This window comes from Gopherus flavomarginatus, chromosome 5 (genome assembly GCF_025201925.1).
Source record: "Gopherus flavomarginatus isolate rGopFla2 chromosome 5, rGopFla2.mat.asm, whole genome shotgun sequence".
Classification (NCBI taxonomy): domain Eukaryota; kingdom Metazoa; phylum Chordata; order Testudines; family Testudinidae; genus Gopherus; species Gopherus flavomarginatus.
Genome location: NC_066621.1, coordinates 45,266,362 through 45,290,373, shown reverse-complemented (window position 1 = coordinate 45,290,373; position 24,012 = coordinate 45,266,362). Strand labels below are relative to the sequence as shown.

The following is a 24,012-nucleotide window of genomic DNA, read 5'->3' as shown; positions in this document are numbered from 1 at the left end:
TTGCTTTAGATTTATCCAGCTATTCTGCAATGATTGCCTGGTACCTCGCTGAAAGAAGAAGTTTAAAAAAGTCTGACTCTAACATATGGGATAAATTTCAAAAAGGAAACTGAGTGATAAAAGGTCACCAGTTCCCTTCTAGAGCTTTGTCTGAACAAAGTGCACAGAACACAAAAACAGAGCAATTAAAGTAACTGGGGAGTTGGTGGGCATAACACAGCATCCAAGTGCTCTTTCCCAGTTTTTCCCCGACAACACCAGAATGCTATCGAATTTCTAACAAAACATTAAGCATGTCTGGGATGACTTCCCCAGAAGTGACCAAGCAACATCTAGACTCATTAGGTGCTGTTAAATGCCAAGAAAGGGCAATTTTAAAGCTACAGAACAGCTTACTCACATTGGCAACCCATTCACATATGAACTGGAGCTCATTAATATCAAGATGAAAGCAGTGTTCGGTGATGAGATCTCTGCATGATGCTGATCTATGTGAGACTCTGGGAAAGTACAAGTTCTCCAGTGTACTACAACGGATATGCAAATGTGATGGAACACCACACGTGTGCCAGGTGAAAAGCAAACTAATGCACATGGTCTTCCTAAGTAATCACCTACTGACATGACCAGTACCTTATGAGAGCAGAGGCCTTTCAGTGTAGCAATCAGAGGGAATGGTTGAGGTACAAACTCTTGACAAACAGAAACAATTAATACCTGCCAAGATTTGGCTGAACACTTCCATTATGAGGCCAGAGAAAAGACTGGACCTATGACAAAATCCACCTCATGTCTGACAGATATGTAGAGGAATAATTTAAAAATATTACCACAAAAAAGAAACTCCATGATATTGCACCTATCCAATACAAAATCACTGCCTCTATGAACATCTCCAATGTCACAATGAAGAAGTCCATATTCACACAAAGGATGGGGCCAACTACATACCTTGCAGAAAAAAATACTGCAGAATGCAAAGAATTACTCAAACAATTTCTTTGTCACATAGCGTAATGAAGCTGCTTCCTTACACTGTTCAGTGGAGTTTCTCTGTAGTTCCCATGAGGAGGCTGACACTAAAATTATCTTGCATGTCATCAATGCCACAGAGAGATACTACTAAACTTCAGATTCTGGCACAAGATAGATGTTCTAATGCTCTCTGAGACACAGTACCCAAGACTTCTGCAGGATTCTGTAAGATTCTGTTTCTGTGCCTGCTGTTTGGAAACAGAATCACTGTATGCCCCTTAGAGATGCGTTTCTATCACTCAGCCCATTAAAAGCCACTGTACTGCCAGGTTTCCACACCCGTTAAGGATGTGATACTACTGGGAAGGTATTTGATTCAGATACTTCAAAATCCTTCAAATACTCTCTCCTCGCTCTGAAAGAACTCCAAATGACTGAGACAGTCACAGATGAGGTCATAAATGCACTGCAGGTGTTCATATGCCGAGTTTACCACTTGAAGACCAACATTACAACACTTGCAGAGCCACGTTGGTGGATGTTTTCCAAAAAGCAGACAAATGGAGAAAAATTGCCACTGACATGGGGTGCATTTATACCTGCTAACAGGAAGGCAAATCATCAAACAATGGAATGGCTCTGGGATGATCAAGCTTATCCAAAACTGCCCAACTCTGTCGGGCATGGATGAGTTGAAGGATGCACTGAAATGCTCCCAAATCAGTCATTCAGCTAATCAAATGCTTGTGTGCAAAGACTAGATGCTCATCACTCTGCAAATGTTTGGCTAGCAACCTGCCTTGTATGGAAGTGTGCAAGCACAGCGTGGATGAGGATCAGTATGACTTGTCCAACAGTGGTGCCCTAGATAGAGATGACACTGATGATGCTTTTGATGAATAAATGTTTTCAGTTCAACATGTCAAGGCTAGCTTCCCTAGGATTGTCACAGATCAATGCATCCCTATGTTAAAGTATCAAAATGTTCACTAACTGAAGAACCTGGGAGCCGGGGTTGGGATGGATGCAGAACAAGTCTCCACCGCCTTGCTGCAGAGAGTGACACCACTGAAATTATGATTCTGTAGATTTTTATGAATCAAATGATATCCCCCCTTACCATTCTATCACTAACTTGCCCAACTAATCAGATTTTACTACATTATGCTTAGATAAAAAACAGTTACAAAGGTGAGTAACTATCATTCTTCGAGATGTGTTGCTCATATCCATTCCAGTTAGGTGTGCATGCGTCGCATGCACACTTGTTGGAAGATTTTTACCCTAGCAACACTCAAGGGGTCGGCTGAGGCGCTCCCTGGAGTGGCACCTTTACGGCACCGGATACATACCCCAGCCAACCCAGCTCCCCCTCAGTTCATTCTTGATGGCTACTCTGACGGAGGAGAAGGAGGGCAGGTTTGGAATGGAGATGAGCAACACATCTCGAAGAATGACAGTTACAAAGGTGAGTGACCATCTTTTCTTCTTGGAGTGCTCCCAAGCCTTACCTAGGCAGTGGGGTCAAAGCGAGATGTCGCAGAGTGGAGAACCGCTAAGCCAAATGCTGAGTCACCCCTTGACAGTTGTGTAATGGGAAGCGAAAGTATGCACCAATGACCAGGTTGCTGCCCTACATATATCTCCTGTATGGTTAAATAAGCCAGGAAGGCGGAGGACGAAACTTGAGCCCAAGTGGAGTGGGCTGTAGGGTGTGTAGTTGGCACGCCATCCAAGTCATAGCACGTACGGATGCAAGATGTGATCCAGGACGAGATGCGCCGGATGGAGACCGGGCGGCCCTTCATCCGGTCTGCCACAGCTATGAACAGCTGGGTCGTCCTCCTAAAAGGTTTAGTTTGTTCAATGTAAAAGACGTTCGCAGGGCCCTTGCCTAGGGAATGCAGCTATTCTCGTCGAGAAGCATGCAGCTTTGGATAGAAGACCGAGAGGAAGATGTCTTGGTTGACATGGAAGGCAGACACCACCTTAGGAAGGAAGACAGGGTGTGGTCGCAGCTGTACCTTGTCCTTATGAAACACTATACGATGAGTCCAACGTAAGGGCTCTAAGCTCAGACACACATCTAGCCGAGGTGATAGCAAAGAGGAAACAGTTTTCAAGGAAAGGTATAGGAATGAGCAAGTGGCCGTCGGCTCGAACGGGACATCCATGAGTTTGGATAGGGTCAGGCTGAGGTCCCACGTAGGGGTCGGATGCCGAATTTGCAGGAACAGACATTACAATCCCTTGAGGAACCTGCTGACCATGGGATTGGAGAAGACTGAGCGCCTGTTTTCACCCAGGTGGAAGGCCAAAATCGCTGCTAGGTGTACTCTGATGGACAAAACTGCTAGGCTCTGCTGTTTCAAGGACAAGATATAGTCTAAGATGGTAGATACTGGTGCCTCTAGAGGGGCAGTATTGCTCAGAGCACACCAGCAGGAAAAACGCTTCCACTTGGCCAAATACGTGGACCCAGCAGAGGGCTTTCTGCTACCCAAAAGTACCTGCTGCACCAAGCGGGAGCAACGTAGCTCAGATTGAGTTAGCCATGCAGCATCCATTATGTGAGGTGGAGGGATTGCAGGTCCGGATGACAGTCAGCCATGTTCCTGAATGATCAGGTCCGACAACAACGGAAATTGAATTGGAGTGGTCACCGACAGATCAAGGAGAGTGGTATACCAATGCTGCCTGGGCCACACCAGGGCGATCAAGATTAAGCAGGCCCTGTTTCTGCACAACTTGAGAAGGACCTTGTGGACTAATGGGAATGGAGGAAAGGCATAGTACAGGTCATCTTTCCACAGTATCAGGAAGGCATCCAATAGAGAAACCCGGGGAGTCCCTTGGAGAGAGCAGAACACTTGGCACTTCCGATTCTCACAAGAGGTGAAAAGGTCTATCTGGGGAAACCCCCACTTCTGGAAAACAGAATGGATAATGTCCAGGCAAAAATCGACCACTCGTGAGCCAGAAAGGATCTGCTGAGACAATGTACCAAGGTGTTTTTGACTCCTGGGAGAAACGACGCCACCAGGTCAATCAAGTTGGCTATGCAGAATTCCCACATGTGAATGGCTTCCTGACAGAGTGGGGACGATCGCGTCCCCCTTGTTTGTCGATATAAAACATGGCCGTTGTGTTGTCTGAAAACTGCAACACAACAGCCCTGAAGGTGCTTGCGGAACACCTGACACATCAGGCATACTGCTCTCAGTTCCCGAATGTTGATGTGCAGGGATCTCTCTTGTGTGAACCAAAGGCCCTGTGTGCGAAGATCCGCGAGGTGAGCGCCCCAACCCAAAGATGATAAGTCCATGGTTAGGACCAGGGAGGGCTGCGGGGCATGTAATGGCACCCCTTCACATACCAAATTGGGGTTCAGCCACCAGACCAGGGAGATTAAGACTGCCATCGGTACCATGACCACTGTGTCCATATTGCCCCGACCTGGGCGTTACATGGTTGAGAGCCAGGCCTGAAGAGGACAGAGGCGCAATCTGGTGTGTCTGGTCATGAAGGTACAAGATACCATGTGTCCCAGGAGACCAAGGAATGTCCATGCCATCAAGGTCAGGAAGCTTTGGAGGCCATGGATAATGGTTGCCATGGCCAGAAAGCGGGTGTGCAGTACGCATGCACAGGCGAGTCTCAAATCTAGGACTGCTCCAATGAAGTCTATTCTTTGGGTCGACTCCAAAGTGGACTTTGACACTGAACAGTAGGCCCAGCTGTCTGAACAAGCTCATGGTGAACTGCACATCAGATTGCATTTGGTTCCTGGAGCGACCCCGAATGAGCCAGTTGTCGAGGTACGGAAACACTCGGATCCGATGTCGACGGAGTGAGGCAGCCACGACGGCCATACACTTTGTAAAGACCCTTGGTGCCGTGGACAGGCTGAAGGGAAGGACGGTAAATTGGAAGTGCTGGTGGCTGACAACAAAGCAAAGGAAATCCCTGTGCAGCGGGTAAATCACTCTGTGGAAGTATGAGTCCTTCATGTCGAGGGTGGCGTACCAGGATCCAGGGAAGGAATAACGGTCCCCAGGGAAATCATGCGGAACTTCAACCTTACCATTAACTTGCTGAGTCCACACAGGTCCAGGATAGGCTGCACCCTCCCTCTTTGCCTTGGTGATTAGGAAATAATGAGAGTTAACCCCCCGCCTCTCAGTTTCCTTGGAACCTCCTCTATAGCTCCGATAGCTAGGAGCGTTTGCACCTCCTGTAGGAGAAGTTGCTCGTGAGAGGGGTCCCTGAAGAGGGATTTGGGGGGGGGAGCGAACAAAACAAACTGAAGGCAGTATCCACTTCCCACCATACGTAGGACCCAGCGGTCTGATGTTATGCGGGACCATGCAGGGAGGAAACAGAGGCGGTTGGTGAAAGGTGGGGAAGGATCCTGGTGCTCCACCCTCAGGCACACTTTCAAAAGTTTTGTTTGGACCCCGCCAAAGGTTTAGGGGTCCCTGGTTCTGGCCTGTCTGAGGAGCAGACTGTCTCTTCCTACTACCCCGGCCGTGTCTTCTAGAGAAGTCCTGTCTTAGCCGGGGATTAGGATAGATGCGCTGTGTGGGGTTGGAAGGGCCTACGTTGCGTCACTGGGATATGCATGCCCAATGAACGTATGATGGCCTGGTTATCCTTCAGACACTGGAGTCTGGAGTCAGTCTTGTCCGAAAACAGACGACGGCCATCAAAGGGCAGGTCCTGAATAGTCTGCTGGAGTTTCAGTGGGAGACCAGAAACCGACAGCCACGAGATGCAGTGCACAGCTCTGCCCGAGGCTAGAGTCCTAGCCGTCGAGTCTGCCGCATCTATTGAGGCCTGCAAAGATGTCCTGGCTACTTTCTTGCCCTCCTCTAGTAGGGCCCCGAAGTCCTCCCTGGACTCCTGAGGAATAAGCTCCTTGAACTTTCCCATCGAATTCCAGGTATTATAATTCGATTCAAGAGGGCCTGCTGGTTAGCCACTCTGAGTTGTAAGCTGCCAGTAGAATAAATCTTGCACCCAAATAAATCCAGGCCTCTAGCATCCTTGGATTTAGCAGCGAAGGTTGTTGGCTGTGTCTTTCCCTTTCATTAATGGACTGTACAACAAGGGAGCACGGTTGGGGGTGAATATACAAGTATTCGCAGTCTTTGGAGGGGACCAAGTACTTCTTCTCCAGTGGCAGTGGGAGGAATAGAGGCCGGAGATTGCCAGATCGTACTGGCATTAGCCTGGATGGTCTGAATAACGGTAAGGCTACACGTGTCGGCGTATCAGCAGATAGAATGTCCATTACCGGATTCTCGACCTCCATTACCTCCTCCATGTGGAGGCTCATGTTTTGTGCCACCCTGTGAAGCAACTCTTGGTGTGCATGGAGGTCTATAGGTGGGGGGCCAGAGGAGGAGTACCCGCCACTGACTCATCGGGCAAAGACAAGGAGAATACTCCAGGGACTAACGGGTCCTGGGGCAAGTTTTGCTGGGGAGGGTCCAGCTGCCCTAGGTCCACCATGCAAGGGGCATGGACCTGAAACGAGGACAGGGCCGTCGCCTCCGAACCCCACGGGGGAGGGTGACTCACAGTGGCCTCCGGTACCCGGGGTTCTGAGTAGGCAGAGCAAGAAGCCCCCAAGGGGACACCTTGGGCCTGATGGTATGCCCAAGGGGTCCAAAAGGACCATTGCAGAGTCTGACGAGGATCCTGCCCCTCACTGTGCCATTGGCTAGCACTGTCCACATCTTGGTCCTGGATATGGTAGCCACTTTCTGCCTGGGATGACCTCGAGTTGGGACGGGACGGCCAAGGTGGAGCCGATTGCGTATACTGGGTCACTCTGTCTTGCGTTACTGCACCGTGCTGCAGAGATGGAGATCGATGCTGTGGTCTCAAGCGGTACTGTGACTTGGATTGGGACCGGCGATCATACTGGTGCCGGGAGGCAGATCTGGATCTCGACGATGATCTATGGGTGGAACGGTGCCACGACCGATTCCAAGTAGATCAGCGCCAGGAGCTGGACCGGTACCAACCATACCAGGAAGAAGATCTTCGTGAGGCGGAGCGGCACCGCGAGTGCGACTGGCGCCGAGATGGGGATCTGTGCGGAGACCGCTAGCGGTGCCGTGGACGAGAACCAGCGTCTGGATCAGGACCATGACGAGGACTGGGACTGGAATCGGTGCCATCCTGTCTCACCCTGTGATGGAGGGTGCATCATGGAGGGCTTCCTTTTGAGGGAACAGCCCGTACCGGCAGTACCGAAGGTTGCGACAGTCTCGGCTCGGTGAGCGCCGTCAGGTCGCATGCCGTGGAGAAAGTCTCCGTGGTGGAAGGCAGGCCGAGCTCAACCGCGATACACACCGGGGAGCTTACATGCACTGGATTCGATGGTGCTTGTGGCGCTGGAATCAATGGTGCCAGAGCTGGACCCTTTGTGGGGCGGTCCACCACGGGACGCGACTCCAAGGGTGACACAGGCGGTGCTGATAACTGTAAAGGAGCAGCAGGCTGTTTGTGCTGCTTCTTGGGTCCCAGAGACGGTGAGCAGTGCTGTGCTAGTAGAAGTGCCAGAGATGTCTGGCGTCGGGAGTCTTTGCTGGTGCCGGGACGTGAAGCTGTTGCTTCCAGTGCTGTAGGTGTGCTTTGGACCAATGGGGTCAGCTCTGAGTATCAACGCAGAGCCAAGGACATCGGGCTAAGTGCCGCTTCCATAAGGAGCTGCTTCAAGCGAAAGTCCTGCTCCTTTTTAGTTGGAAGCTCGAATGCCTTACAAATGCAGCACTTATCTGATTGATGGGATTCCCCCAACCACTTCAAACAGGAGCAGTGGGGGTCTCCTGTAGGCATCGGCTAAAGACAGGGAGCATGGTTTGAAACCTGGAGACCGAGGCATGAGCGCAGGTACCGGGAGGGAAAGGGAGAAGCCTCTTACCCCCAATTACTATTTACAGTAACAACAACTATTAACTACAACTAGTAACAACTACTCTTTAAAAACCATTTACAACTATAAATGAACTAGAAGCTAGGGGAGTGGAGATCAGCTAAGCCAGGCTCCACAGTTCCAATGACTGTCATGGGCGGTAAGAAGGAACTGAGGGGGCGCTGGGTTGGCTCGGGTATATATACGGCGCCGTAAAGGCACCACTCCATGGGGTGCCTCAGCCGACCCATTGAATGTTGCTAGGGTAAAAATCTTCTGACGATCGTGCATGTAGCATGTGCACACCTAACTGGAATCGATATCAGCAAGCACTCGAAGAAGAATACTAAATCCTAGCTTGAGTGCAGGAGACTAGACTAGAAGACCTCTCAAGGTTCCTTCCAATCCTACGATTATATGCTCCCAGACTACTAAGTGGATTTTTTTTACCCGCTTGAATTTCTCTTACTCACGATCACTCATATTTCCTGAAATGTTCTACTGTGTATGTGGTATTTTGAAACTGAGTAAATACATACAGGGATACTGAGACATTTTGTACTGTGGTATGCTTTGAAACAGGAGATGTATCGAAAATTCTGGGTACAAATACAATCTTTATTTCTTAATCTTTAGTTTATATATAATGAATTATATATAATATAATTTATATATATATTATATAATGAAAAGCTTAGATGTTATGCCGTCTCATCAATGTAAGATTGGAATTTCACTGAAGTGAGAATTTTCTAATATTATGAAAACAACGCCTTTTATAAAAAAGTTTTCCCTTTGCTTACTTGCATTAGCTTTTTCCTGAGTGGTATCTGCATCAGTGTTAGAGCTGACAGACTGGCTGTCTGAGTTTTTGCTGCTGTCACCCAACTTTTTAAGCCTGTTTAAACGTTTATCTGTTTCTCTCAGTCCATATTTGCTATTGATCACAGGAGTAGGTGCTGGAAGTCCCACTCTTGATTTAAAAGCACCAGTTCCACGTCTATAAAAGAGAATAATACATATTAACAACTCGATATAGTAGTAAGGCTCTGTTTGATGGCATACAACATTTGAATCCCAGGTATATTTAGAGCAGGTAAGTTGATGCAACTGTTTCCAGTTTTTTGGTATTTTGTGGGCCATTCTGCTATTGATATTGTAAAGAATTTGTATGCATATTTCACTTCCAATTAGAGGTGAAAAGAAACTGGCATCTAATTACTGAGAGAATAGATACTTGTCTTTTGCAATTACCTTTTCCTTTTTTAAAGGGAGTAATTATCTCTTAAAATCTGTTTCAATACTATTTGCATAATCCAACTTGTATAAAATAATTAAGTATAAATGTTCAAACAGTATTTGCTATTAATTCTGTTATGAAAATTTCAATGAGAATTAACATTTTCCCCTCACATCTGACTTTTGAAAAAAGTCAGTGCCAATTGTGGCATTTGTTATTTTCAACGTGATATCAGGAACAGTTACTAAGTAGATAACGATGGTATTCTGGTCATTATGATTGTCCCTTTCACACTTGTATCTTTCTTCCCTGTAGATGGATAAAAACTCAATTGATTTGTTCATCATTAAACCCTTACTGTTGGCCAAACAGAGAGAGATTGCCCCAAGAAGTCTGGAAGGGGATGAAGATTTACCAGAGCCTTCAGGCTTCCTACTTTAGGTCTCATGTCACCATCACTGTCCATGCAGCAGAAAACTGGTAGACTTCCTTTGTACCCTTAAGTGATCAGAGAGGTCGCTTTTCAGAGTTAGAAGACAACCTCATTTGGGGATCCAGTGTAATAGTTGTATCAAACAAATCATAATAATTCAGAGTACAAGAGACAACTGAGATGAAAAATAAAACCTTGGTCTCTCATACATTGTTGTGCTAAACACTAGGCCAACCCAATGCTTTTTAGTTAAATTAACTGGTGCTACTTTGATAGGGAATAATAAGAGTCCTATTGAATTCTGCAAATCAGAGAGACTGACTGAGCTTTTGAGCTCCACGCAGAAAGAAGGGTCAGCTGCTCTGCCACCGGATGGAACTGTGCCTGAGAAAGATCCAATTTTTCTTTTGCTCTGCACTTATAAAAAAGAGTGCCACTTACGGACCCCACTTCCCTGATTATCTACTCTGGCCAGCATGAAGGATTTTGAGCAGCGCTTCTCTCCATTCTCCACTCATCTGCTCACATGTGGAAACAAAGGAAGAAGCCACTATGATCAGAGCAGCAACCTGAGCAGCCAATATCAAGCTAAAACAGGAGAGCAAGGGCAGAGTGCATCTGAATAAGAATTAGGTACAATCCAGATCTAAATTTATATGCACATTTCAGTATCTTGGTTTACATATTAAAACCAATTCAATAGTTTCTTAGCAAAAAGGTGAAAAGGAAAACTAAATTCCACCATACCTTCCAAACATTTAATAATTTAAACTTGGATACTTACCATTTCCAAAAGACTAGACGATTATAACAAAAATAGATTGCATAATAATAGTAAAGAGAAAGATTCAGACAATGCAGGTATCCAATATTCCTTGGAGCCCCTCAAATCGTTACAAACATCAAGGAACAAAGAGAACTTCTCATTCACATATACAATTTTTACATAGACACATGCACACCCATATGAGTGTGCATTCTCCTGTGTACACATGGAGTGTGCATGTATGTCCGTGTATACATATACACACAGACATGCACACAAAAACGTGTAGAGCTTACAAGATCAATACAGTTTTTCCAACAGTTTATCCAAAAAGGCTCTTAAAAGATGTGTCTACATGGCAGCCGCGGTTTGAATGTCAACTTGTGCAGATGCACTTGCACTTGCTGTACTCTAACTAGCTCACTAAAAACAGAGAATGCAGAGGCATGGAATCATCACCAGCTGCATAAGTGAAAGAGGGGGGTGGAGAAGGGGGGAGAGTGAGGAAGGAGGGATGAGTGTCAGATGGGCTCCTGCAGCCTGTGCTATGGCATCCTCACTTCTATTTTTACTGACCTAGAGTACAGCTAGTGCAGTTATGCCTACACACCACTGACTTTCAACTCCCCAGCTGCAATACAGATCTATGCCCCCCACCCAATAAATAAATAAATAAATCTAAAGTTCCCAGGATGGTATTGGAGCGGTCTCTCCTGTGTCCAGAATTTATTTATTTTTTTTAAATGGAAATTTCATTAGGATAGAAGACAGAATGAAGACAAAAGGGAGATCTCTTGAAATTCTCTAGATGGACGCAAAAAGAAGTTCAGCAGGGACAGTCTAGATTAAAAAAAAAATAAAGCCAACTTGCCTCTGTTACTATGAAATGAACTGGTGTAAACAGCAGTAGCAGCAAATCTGATGTCCATGTTTAAAATATACAAGTTCTAACAACTATACAGACTGAGAAAGGTACTACCATTCTCACCAAAAAGCAGGACATTTGAGCAACAAAAAACTGAGTGAATGAAACTGTCTTACAGGGTTGTCCCCAATTTTCAGTGATATCCCTGAAAACGAGGACAATTAGGAGGTTGCTAATGCTGTTTTTCTGTCTAACACATGCACATTTTAGTATCTAATAAATTTCTAAAGTCTGCACTGTTCTATTTTTTTGGAGGGGTGGGGTGGAGTGGGAGGAACTGAGCTATGAAGAAATTTTGGAAAATAGGGTGATAAAAATTGGAAATTAAAAACAAACATTTTAAGAACACGATTATACTACATACATGATTATACAATTCTTGAATAGCACTTGCCCTTCAGCTTCACAACATGAATGTTATGTGGGCATCTAATATGCCCACATGCCTTCTAATAGCTTACTGTTTACGTTGTCAGCACATACCTTTCACAGGTATAACATTCGCAGTATTCATTATTTTCTCCAAAAAAACCATCCCCGTAGTAACAAGAAATTTCTTCACCAGGTTCAATATCCCTTAGAGCTTTCACACATGCTGTATCTCGACCAGTTGATACAAACTGAAAGAAAACAGATAACCATTAAAGTTAATTTGGGTGTTTGAATACAAAACAAGTATACATATACTTGACAGGCATGCTTTCGGCAGGATTTGGTGGTTTGCTATTTTTGTTTTTTTGTTTCATGCTTACCTTACAGTTAGGTCTGCAATCTGAAAAAGGTCCAAAAGATAAAGTCAATTAACTGTTGATAAGACCTGAAACATGAATAGTTATAGATATCTAAAGTAAGGTTTTGTTCTGACTTTGACATTCTAGCAGACGTTGACTAAATACTTGAGGATATGTTATTAAACAAGAATGATTTATATACAAGTGGACATCTTAAACAGCTTTAATACAGTTTGGTTTCTAAGCTCTTTACATTAGGAAGAAGAAAAAAAATCCCCATGGAAATGCACGTCCCTTACATGCCTGTGCCCAACTCTGAGGAGATTCTCTGAACACTGCCATGCAGTAGGAATTTAGGGAGGGCTGAAATCTGCAGTTATTCAGATTCAGGAGCCATTCCCCTGTACGTATGCTTGGGAGAAGCTGGGGGTGGGGTGTGGGGGGTAGGGAAGGAAAGAGCCCTTCCCACAGCTTCCAATTAATTTCCCAGTGCACAGCTCAGCAGCTGACCAGGATTTAGGCCTTAAACTAATAAAGGCTTTCAGATTATGTTAATTGTCTCTCAGATACATAATTCAGAGTTAATCCAAGCAGCATTTCCACTTTGAGGCTGCATGGCATAGCTTACACACAGGAACATTTAAATGGAGTACCTTTTGTCGTTTTATACTTTCTATCCTTGTTGCTTACCGTGGTTGATAAACGCAGCAGGACCAAGCCATAGCTGAGCACAGTTTTTCCGTGTGGAATACATGACACTAAAGTCATTCTCTCCATGTCTGAGTAGCATGTTCTCTTCTATTTCTGATAGCTCAGCAATACAACCCACCAGTAATTCTATTTTGTCATTTCGTTTCCTAAGTGTTAAAAAATTTAAAAAAAGAAGAAGTTCCAACAATTACAAAACAAGTAACAAACACATTCCAAAATCTTTCTTCACCAAAAAAATAGTTTTAAAAAAAGACAGAAAATGTTTTTTTAAACTGTTTAAGATCTTAAACAACTAACAGAAAAAACACTAAAAATAATTTTTTTTCTGTGAAGATCTTAGTTCAGGGATCTGTCTCTCCCCTGCAAGAGTTAATTCTTTACACTGCTTTACACATTAGTAATGTCAATTAACACAAGAAAATCTGAGACTTGAACTCAAGTCCCAGCAGTTAAATCAGAAAAAAATTAAATCTTAATATATTTGTAATTTTAAAATTTATTCACGCAATCTGTCAGCAAATGTGGATCTTAAACTATTGTCTGTATTTAGTTTAAAAGCATTTCTGTTCACATCTAAAAGGTTACATTCCTAAACATTTTTAAGGAGGTGTTTAGCTTTACTGAATAAGGATGGATTACTCAGATGCTTAAAACAAATGCTGAGTGTAACTGCTTTGCTGAATAATGGCACTCAAAATGTGTAAGTTATGTAGATATAAAATATTATACATTCATTTTAGACATATAAAATGTTGTATGCGCTTATGATTTACAAACAAAAAACTGGAAGTGACAGAAGTGGGGACAGCATCAGTGTAGAAAAGGTTCTGGGGCCAAAGCCTGGAGCAGAGTTACAGGGGAAGGATCCTTGCTCAGGTCAATGGATTTTGACATAAGCACAACTGGCACTGTTTCTGCACTCTTCCCAATGTTAGAGAAGGCAACAGCAAAAGATTGATGCTGAAGCATACACAGGCCTCAGCATGGAGGAGAGCAATACTAAGGCTTCATCTACACCTATGTGCCTATTCCGCACTGAAAAGTTAATGGGAGATAGACTGAAAGTTGGTGACCTGTTCTCTCCAACTTCGTAGATATTAAGCAGGAGTGAGGAACCTTACTGGCACTCTGTCTCTCTTGATTCTTCCACTTTTCTCTCTGGAGAGGGAATGTAGCTTGCTGGATAGTGAACTGGAGTCTCATGCCTGCTTAACAGGACTCAGAGAGAAGCTCTCCACCAACTCATGTGAGACAGGGATTCAGATGCTACCTTTGCCCTTTATGGTAAGAGGATCTTTAGAGTCAAGATGCTCCTTGAAATTGCGAGTGCTAGAGCACTGGAAAAAGACTCAGTTGACCAGGACCTTGAAGATGGAGTCATTTAGCACTCACCTATAAAACCAGTAGATACATAAAATCCTGATACCCTTATGCATGATATACAGCCATTTTACCAACCAGTCTTCAGTTATTAGAGGCTTCTCAATGTAGACATACTGGACATATTCCATGGCAATGAACTCTACCAATCTAGACAGAAATCAGGGACTCTAATACCCCACTGTTGGGCACAGAGTCTCTACTAGCAAACTGTTCTTTGGAGTGGACAGTTCCAGATGCTCTTCAACCAGATTCTGTTGACCCAAATGAATCTGGGAAATTTAAATCCACTTATGCCAGGCACAGAGCCACTCTGGAAACAAGATCTCTGAATCTGAGTAGCCACTCAGTGTAGACAGTGCTGAATACCCTGTACTAGTGTTGGATCCGAAGAGCTTCTCCCACCATAACAGAGGTTTGAGGTAGTCCTCCTGCTTTTGCAGGTCTGGACAATACCTGCAATGGCAGAGGTGCTAAAACAACTTTTAATTAAAAAAAACAAAACAACAAAAAACCTGACTACTCAACTAAAAAATCAAAAATATCTCCCAAAACGAGAATCTGCATATATAAGAAATGCTTGTTTAACAAACTGGAATATGCAGAAGGCATCCCTCAAAGGAGAGGGACTCATGTTTCCAATTGTAAAAAAATGTTACCTCTTTTTTTTTTTTTTTTTTTTTTTTTGGACACAGCTACAGCAAATCTGGCTATGTCTGAATCTTGACATGGGCATGTTCCTCACTGAGAACTAATTTTTTTTTAATTAATTAATTTTGACAGGGTAGGATTATTCCAAAATTGTGTATAGAACATATGACAACACAAAACATTAAATCTACAAAGTTTACACGCATGACAAGTACGTGTAATTAATTTATTGTGTGGTGATTGGTTTAAAGAGCTTGCAAGCTCTGAAAAACTGAATTTCCACATTTACTGGCTGTAGTTTAAACTCCAACTCTTTTACTGCATTTACACAGGTTTTACATTTATTTTTTTTTAAAATATGGATATAAACAATGACTTAATTTATAGTTACAATGCTTACCACTCTTTTGTTGCAACAATTTTGGCTCCATTCTGCTCTGAAGAATACCGATTGCAAGGCAATATCTCAAATCCGCTGTCAGTTGCAAACATTCGTAAATAAATAAATACCTGAATGGGAATGACAAGGAAGATAGAGTACTGCTGTATTAAGTGCATGCAAAAAAAAGTAATGAAAACTTCTGTATCTTATGAGTCAAAAATGTCACTTTACAGTATTTGTTGCCTTTAGTTTGTCGACATTCTGGATTACAGATTTTAATTGCACATATTACCATAGAGAGGTTTATTTATTTATTTAATCCACCTGAGTTTGAAAGATTTGTAGATACACATAAATACCCTCCACACAGTGTCTTAATTAAATATATAGGAGTACCTCAGGCTGCAACAAAGACAAATTGGAAGGATAAAGTTCAATTTTTTATTAGTAACTTCTTATGGGAGTCAAATCTCCTTAGTTCTTAAGGGGAAACAGACAGCTATGTTTAGCCTTTGAGAATAGCCTCAATGTTTCTTTAAGGTAGAGTCCAGCTTTTTGGTCATCAGACCAGATAGAGATACTACCCACAAGAGGATGAGAAGACTAGCTACTGGATTTCTTTTGATTGCTGGGTCAATTCTATGGGAGATGTTCTATTTGTCAGTTTTATCCAAAGGAAGCTTGTATAGTTTGTCAGACACTCTGGGAAAGGAGAATTTGTAATATGGCTCCTTCCATGCTTTACTATTTTTGCCAGATTTTGAGGACAGGAAACAATTCCATCTTTTTGGTTTTAAATAAAAAAATATTTCCCTCTCTTTGGTCAGAGCTTTCTCCTCTTTGGGTTCCTTAGTCTGCCTCATCTAGTTTAGTCAGTGGGTTGACATCTGTCACAATGAGGTGCCCAATGAGAACCGGAAAATCTGAGATTTCTCCAGAAGCAGCAGTGGATTCTTTTTCCTAGAAAGAGATATTCGACTGTTTGCCCTACCTCTCTGTAGTCTGCAATTTGGTTTGCAAGAGGATACAGGTGGAAATCCTCCAGAGAATGTGAGGAAGGGAGCAACACCAGGAACTCCCAAAATGGTCTTGTCTAACCAATTAAAGGACTTTAGGATAGAACTCCAGGCCTCCAGAAAAGGAATGAAAAGACCTCTGTCCATCAGACCTGGGGGCTTTAACTTCCTGAAATACCTCTTCAGGGTGAGGACCAGTCACGGATTCTCTAACTGCCTAAGCAAGGGGAGGAGAGGGAAGCACTGTTCTTGCTTCTTTGGAATCTGATCAGCTACGCTCAACCTGGTTGTAAGGAAGGCAGGACAAGGGTTGTATTATTCCATTATCACTCGACTAAGCTGAAGTGCTGGGAAATTGATCTTCACTAGCAGAGGCTTGAGGAAATTCAGGACGGGAAGTCTGAAAGAATATAAGCTGATATGTCTGAGTAGCACTTGAAGCAGGAGGCTGCCAAACAAAGATTGTGTGAATACAATCTGTCTCAGAACAGGGGGAAAAAAAACAAACGACCTTTAAAACCAAGAAGAACCCCCTATCAATTCACGATGAAGTAAGAAGGGCAATCTTAGAACTTGCCAATGAAAAGAGTCATGTACAACCACATTGGAAGCATTTTCTCTCCCTTGACTGTCCTCCATTAGGAGCAGGAATGTCTGACTTGAATGGGTGGAGAAAACAAAATGATGGCATTTGACAGACCAATTACAAAAGGAGACCATACACAGCAGGAAAAGCTTGACATCTAGAGTGGTATGTCTGCCTATGCATGATGGCAGCAAAAGGAAATTCATGTGTACTTTTATTTCTGGGAAAGTTTATTAGATAATCTTATTTTACTTTTACTTATTTGAAGTTTAGGTTTTAAAATCTAAAGATGAAAATGGGTAGAAAGGTAAGGCTACACATTGGCTTTATTTTCTTTACTTCTCCTGTTCTTTCACTTACGTAATATTCAAAATACTCTTTAAAAGGCTGCGAAAGCATTGAAATACATATTAGCACTCTGAAAACAATTATAAATAAACCTACATGTTCCTTGAACAACCTTTCCTGCATTTTGTTCTTGTTAAGAAAATAGTGCCGGGCCCAGTCACCTGACGTCAAGGACTTGAAGGCTTTTTCTAAGTGCTCATCTTTCTTAAAACGTTCAATCACCTCTTTCAACTCTTCCTGCCTTCCTTTTATAGGTCGAAACCTGAAATAAAAATAAAACCACTCTAAACCAACTGTTATTCATCCTTATTTAATCCTTTCACATATCTCATTCCATTGCTGACAAGAAATTTTGCACTAGGATTATTCAACTCTTAGCATCAAGGGGGCTACATATCATGTAGTCATGGTTAGGTCTCTCATTCCCAGAGCTCTGAAGCAGCTTAATGGAAACATTAACAAATGTTTCATCTGGAGAAAATTATAGTTTCTTAACTATATAGCAGATCTGGCTGAGGAAATTTAGATCCTGTAACGAAAAAAGATAGGTTATCATCTGTCATTCAGGGGGCAATGACCAAACAGGAAATATGATTTTAATGCTTTCATATCCCCTTCCCTTGCTACCAAACAATATAAATGCAAAAAATCCAACAAAACCAACCAACCACCATAATCCTTTCCCCCGTAATATTATAATGAGAACTACCTAGGATTTTGGTTTGTTATTGTATAATTTCATCCTCTTTCTCTATCTTCACATCTACCACTAAGAGTAATGGGATGTTAACTGAAGTTAACACAAGAAACACAATCAGTTATTCTAAAGGCACAAATGGAAGAACACAATTACTTCAATACTTGGTTTGAGGATGGAGACTGCCTTAACCCAAACTTAGTGTTAACTGTTGCCTAAAGAAAATATGTAGTATATTGAGTCTATAAAGCCCACTATAAACCTTACACCTTACTTTGCTACTAAGTGGTGAATTCTGTACCTAATGGTATCCAGCCCTTTATCCATCCCTTTTTTAAGGGAGCAATAATCCACATTTCTATAGCTTTAGAGTACACTTGCACCCACATGAAGAATAAATCTCATAGTGTGTATATATATCTATATATAATACCTATTAAAAAAGTAACCCACTCCAATGATTTTCAAGATTTTACTTTGTCCTAAGCTATGGTGTGTCCACCCTGAGAGAAAAAGTCTTTCCAAAGAAAGTGAATAAAGGAAACTGATTAGCCAAAATCACTAAAACACTGCATCTGAAAACCAATGTTAAACAAGAAACCAGGATAGCTTTCCCCCTAAATATTGAGGATTATAAGAAAGAGAAAGGCATACACCAAAGAAATTCCTGGTGATAGAAAAGGCATTTCCCTCTGTATTAGCTACAGGAGGCTGGGACTGTAAATGTCCAAGCAACGCAAATGCTATCCTTAGTAGCAAGTAAAAAACATCAAAGTTCATGCAGTCTCTGTAAGTGATTTCTGACAACCAACATGCCATGTAGCCCAAATTTTTGAGTACCTGGTATATGTTAGGGGACTGTTCCCACACAGGCCAAAAGAAAAAAGTTCTTTTGCAGGTGTTTTTCCCTCTAAATACCCATTTGTTTACATAAGACATCTCTGTTGCATAAGTGACCTATTAACAATTGTTGACTGAACCATACCCCATTGGGGCAGAGGACTTTTCCTATAGGCCAACGAGAGGACATAGACATCTTATTTGAGGCTCATGGTTGTTTGAGTCTTCAGTGGGGACCTACTGTAATTATTTTTGGTTTAGTTACTACTCAAATGGCGTATTTCATGTCAAAACAAGAAAAAATATAGTCTGAGAAAACTCTTGGAGCTAATTTGGGTTAAAATATCAACAAGGCTAGGTGAGACCATTACATCCCATTAATTCTTTGAGGTGGGTCACTGAATTACTTGCACATCTTCATTTGTGTAAAAAAAAAAAACGAACACAACCTGCCAATCATGTATTCTCCAAGTATGCTTTACTTCCCGTTTGTTACTTGCCACAGAACAGAAGACATGAATATGCTATGCTCTACAATACAATTAATGAAATAAGTTAAATAAAAATCAAACAAATGATAACTTGAATCACTTTCTGCCTCACGGAAAAAAAAACAACCCATCATTCTTGTTTCCTTGATACAAGTGGGAGGCAGAAGAGGAAGACTTCATGTTAGTAATGGCACTTCTATTGGCACTGGAAACAACCAAACCCTTGTGGCTCTTTTATACTAGTGCGCTTTTCACTGGATCTCCATTTTGTGCTCTCTTGAAACATACTGATCTTTTTGTAGCATCCAAAGGATCTAAAGCCCCAGGGAATCTCACTGAGCAGAGAACTTGGCAAGTGACCTTTTGTAAGAGGAGACAGATCAGACAGACTAGCTTTGTAATGGTTGGGATGAAGTCTGATAAGGTGGCAAGATTTAGGTAAATACAGACACTCTCCTACAAAAAACAAAACAACTAATTATTCCATTTTTGGTTTATTGTGCCAAAAATCTGGAAATGGACCTCTCATACGGGGGGGTGGGGGGAGGGAGCTGTCTCTTGAACAAGCTCTGAAGAGAGACCTCAACTTGGAGGAACAATGTAATCAGATTACTGAGGACATGCTTTTGCTCATTTTGTACACTAGAGAATTCTCCCTCAATACACATCTCACACAGAAGATGTTAAAAGGATAATTCCTTCCAGTATTCCCAAGATGCAAAAAAAGGGACTATACCTGGATTTAATAACCGTACTTAACTGAGCCTTCTCAGATATAAGCATCAAATCATTCCAAATGGAGGATCCTAAATTGAAACAGCCTCTAATGTTAGAGTAGGACTTCTTGCTTGTTTTCTGCTTCATCTTTCCATTGTCTGATCAATTTCCTCAGTAAGCAGTGAGCTATGATTACTTGGCCAAAACTGTGAAGCACACCTAGCAACCACATTACCTGAAAAACACTGTACACCAACAGTTTGCATAAACCTTTAGTTGCAATGGATATGGCAGTATCTTCTCTGGTTTTCCCTGTCAGTTAGTCCTCAACTTTTATTGGTGAGCTGACTAAATGGCTTCAGCACTTTTATGGTTATTTAAGCCAAAAACATAGTTCCCCTCACAAGAGGCATCTGTAGAATTGAGGACTACAGACAGAAGAGAAAATCATGAGTAATTACCTTAAAATTCTGTTTCTATGAAGATATCATCATGCAGGAGTCTCAATCTTGGGTCTCTAGCATGAGTTATGAGGGAAAATTCCCCAGTTCTAAGATTTTTGGTCCTCTGAAGCACTTAGACCAGTTCAAGGACACTGCCTTACTAATTATTCTTCGATGCCCTGAAGGCTCCAGAACATTCGAGCCAGTTCCTTTTAAGAGAAGGAAGCAAGTAATCCCCTAAACTCCAGACTGATAAAGGCAAAACAATTAATTTACTCATATACTTTTTAAAAAATAAATATATATCAAATACCACCACAGAAGTCAACCAGATAGGAAACAGAGGAAAGAGTGCCCATAGGGCAAATGCACAAGACATCCTTTCAATATTTAAAAACTCAAATTCAGAGGGGAAGCGGGTGGCTAGGTGAGTGAGAAGCCTACATAATATCTTTAGAGAAGCAGCATAATTCTCCCTTCTCTGAAGACACTATCAATGTAAGATTTTCACTTTTGGGGAATAAATAGTTTGAGGGAAGTCCCAATACTCATGAAATAATTAAATACTGTAATAGGCAAAGCAAACAAGGAAAAATCCAATAAGTAAGTGAGAATGTGACTATAAAAAAGCCACAATGAAGTCTGATTTGCTGTAATTGAGGACATATTAAAAAAAAGGCAAGCCTTATAAGCAAAGAGTTGGGCTCTTCATACTACAAAAAACAGACTGAAGTTGTAGCTCCATCCTCAAGATCAAATCCGATCAAAAATACTTGAAAATATATGGATATAGGTAAAGGAACCACTTGATCCTATGCCCATGACTGAAAATCTTCCTATAGTAGGCAATGGGAAGTGTTCTGTTTAGGACTGAAATCAACTGAAATACTGTCTTCAAGACACAAGACAGCTTCCCAGGCAATCAGTCTTTTAACATGTTGCTCTAACAACAGCATTACAAAGGAAATAAGAGGTAAAAACTAGAAAACTGATTGCATTTCCAAGGCTTTTCATCTGTTCCAAGAACCCTCCAGAGAGTCTTAAGTTAAGGGCTTGAAGAAGGGCCACTTTTCTGGGATGGACATGCAGGTGTTGGGGAAAAGTTACACAAAACAAACATACCCGACATGGGAAGTCTCACAAAAAACAAAACAACTTATCCGGGCTAGGAAATGTTGTATGAGTCCATAGCAGCACCCTTTATGTAAAATCTGCTAGAAGATGAGTCAGTCCCTAGTGTACGAAGCATACTAACTCTAGGAGCTGAAGTAACTCCCATGTGGAGAGTGATCTTGTACACAAAGCACCTTGGCTCACAAATACAGAGTTAATCAAAAAAGCCTTCAACAGTTCTGTCTGAAACATAAAAGGCACCCTTTTAATGCTGAATTTGAAGCATCGAGATCAGATAGTTGTCTCATGACAGGCTGAAAAACATACATTGCCAAATTAAACTAAGATAAGTATAGGAAATTATATTCCAACAAGTGAAGCTATTTAAAAAGGAGTCTATGTGCAATTAAAAAGTCACCACAGATGGCTGAATCTCTTCTGAGATGTTGGGAATAGGGAGACCTGCTTGAGGACATCACACATACTTAAAACTGTATCTTGAATGTAATTAACTGTCAGTGAGTGTGCGTATCATTTGGCTTTGATGCATCTGTTTCCTCTTGAGATGGATTTGGATTTTGAATATTACATTGTCACCCAGTGAGACCAGCACTGTATGTGTTGAGAGTCTTATAAGTGACTCCATCTTGGTAATGCACAGAGAGAACTCTGGCACTTGCTAAACAAAGCAAGAAAACTTATTCTAACCTGATCTCAAGGATAGACAGACAGACAGACAGACACCAAATATTGGATCCAGATGCAGAAAAGCTAAACAAAAACCTCAAGCTTCCAGGAACCATGGGAACAAAGGGGAGAACAAGTATGTTTTATAGTCCAAGAGGTCCCCACAGATCTGAAATTGCCCATGACATCCTGACTCCACAGGCAAACTAGGAGCCTCATCTAGGGTGCTAACAAGTATTCATACTTTAGTGAAATGCCCATACCGCATCTGATCATAAGCAGCAGAGACAGACAGTGCTCTACTGAAGAAAGAATCTGGGATTTTAATTTGCCAAGGAAATTTCTCCAAGGGCCTAGTAGCAGGTCTGTAAAAAGCATTCTTCAATTAAATAGGGATGCACTAGGGAATCCAAAGGTCTTGAAACTCAGAGCCTCTCAAAAGGATAAGAGCAAAAAAAAAAAAAAAACAAAACAAAAAACCCACCACATAAGCAAACAAACAGAAATCTTGAAACATGGAAAGAGATCAGAGAAATGTGCACAGCATGACAGTCTCCAAAATCTGAAAATGGAAGTAGGGCTTTTGAGGTGCTGCAAGCCTGTAAAACCATAATGCACAGAACGGGTACATTTGGGTAAACGCCAAAAAAGATTTGCTGGTTCAAAAGCTGTATCCAGGGACTCCCGAAGCACATGGAGAATCAAGGAGGCTTCTTCTCAGGATGGTGACAAGACTCAGATGATAGTAAACAGTGCACAGCCATGATGCCCACAAATACACTGAGGGATTTTGGTTCCAGCAATATGAATCCATGATATTATAGAGAAACTGGGTGAGAGAATATCTTTTATTGGACCAACTTCTGTAGGTGAGAGAGGCAAGCTTTTGAGCTTACACAGAGCTCTTCTTCAGGTCTGGGAAATATACTCAAAGCATCACAGCTAAACAGAAGGTGAAACAGATTGTTTAGCAGAGTTAACATATATTCAAGGTGAAGTGACCTGTTAACACCACTCCAGAGGGAAAAAACCAACATGGCTACAATAGCACTTTATGGCATGCAGCACTGACTTCAATGGTGCCAACACGATGGAATTTCTAAACACGTTCTGTAAAAGCCTGTGGTCCAAGAATGTTCAGACCAACTGTGTAGGTACTTTTGGAACCTGGTGATGTAAAAGAACCTAAAAAGAAAATCTTAAGTGAACATAAAAACATGAGCTAAAGGAGAAAACTTTACTGATCCAAAAAGTAAGTGACTAGCTCAAAGCTAGAAAACAGAAAAAGATACCCAGCTTCTAAATAGAGGCTGCAGGGCGAAGCAGAGCTGTGGTGGTTAGAACTTTAAGGCAGCTCCTGCAATAAGCTCCTTTGCCAGCTTTAGTTGGGGGACAGGGGAAAAACACAAAATAGAATGTTCTGGGTTCTCTGAGGCACATGATGTTGAAGCCTGCTGATTAAGACAGTCCCCTTGAGACAATCTACAACTGCCTCAAAGGGCCAAAAATCTCATGAGCTAAGGAGATTCCTGCATGACTCATGCTGGAGCCAAGAGAGCTAAGAATGAAAATTCTGCGTTGCTAGCATCTTTAAAGAAAGTCATTTTCCTTCGTCTGATGAGCTGGAGAATAGTAATATTTCAAATTACACTGTACAGTAAGTAGTTTTTTCTCATCAATGAGATCCCATAATAGCTGAGGCTGTTGTCATATGAGATCTGGCTAGATGACTGTCTTGTCCCAGTTTGGCCCTTATAACTGAGAAGGCCTTATTAAGCAAAGCTGTCAAGAGAACAGCTGCAGAGAACCCAAAAAGCTCTCTCTCTCTCTCTCTCTGAAGTTTCTCTTACCTCAGGGTTACTTAAAGAATCTTGAAAGTCCAAGGTATAAAGCCAAGGGTCAGTGAGATACTTGCCTATAAAGGAAGTTAAAGGAGAGGTTCTGGTAAGTTCAGG

At 42.2% G+C, this 24,012-nt stretch overlaps 1 protein-coding gene across 2 annotated transcripts in view; it reads right to left on the bottom strand.

Annotated features, from left to right (window-relative positions):
* KMT5B (lysine methyltransferase 5B) overlaps positions 1-24,012 on the bottom strand; it is a 45,802-nt gene that overhangs the window by 6,042 nt on the left and 15,748 nt on the right. The window contains exons 3-8 of one of the 2 annotated variants that reach the window (XM_050952841.1): positions 17,166-17,331; positions 15,138-15,247; positions 12,686-12,852; positions 12,017-12,036; positions 11,748-11,884; positions 8,704-8,900 (exon numbers count right to left, since the gene is read on the bottom strand). In XM_050952841.1, the coding sequence (XP_050808798.1) occupies positions 8,704-8,900; positions 11,748-11,884; positions 12,017-12,036; positions 12,686-12,852; positions 15,138-15,247; positions 17,166-17,331 (797 nt within the window). The remainder of the gene's footprint in view (positions 1-8,703; positions 8,901-11,747; positions 11,885-12,016; positions 12,037-12,685; positions 12,853-15,137; positions 15,248-17,165; positions 17,332-24,012) is intronic. The other variant, XM_050952842.1, reaches the window with a different exon arrangement.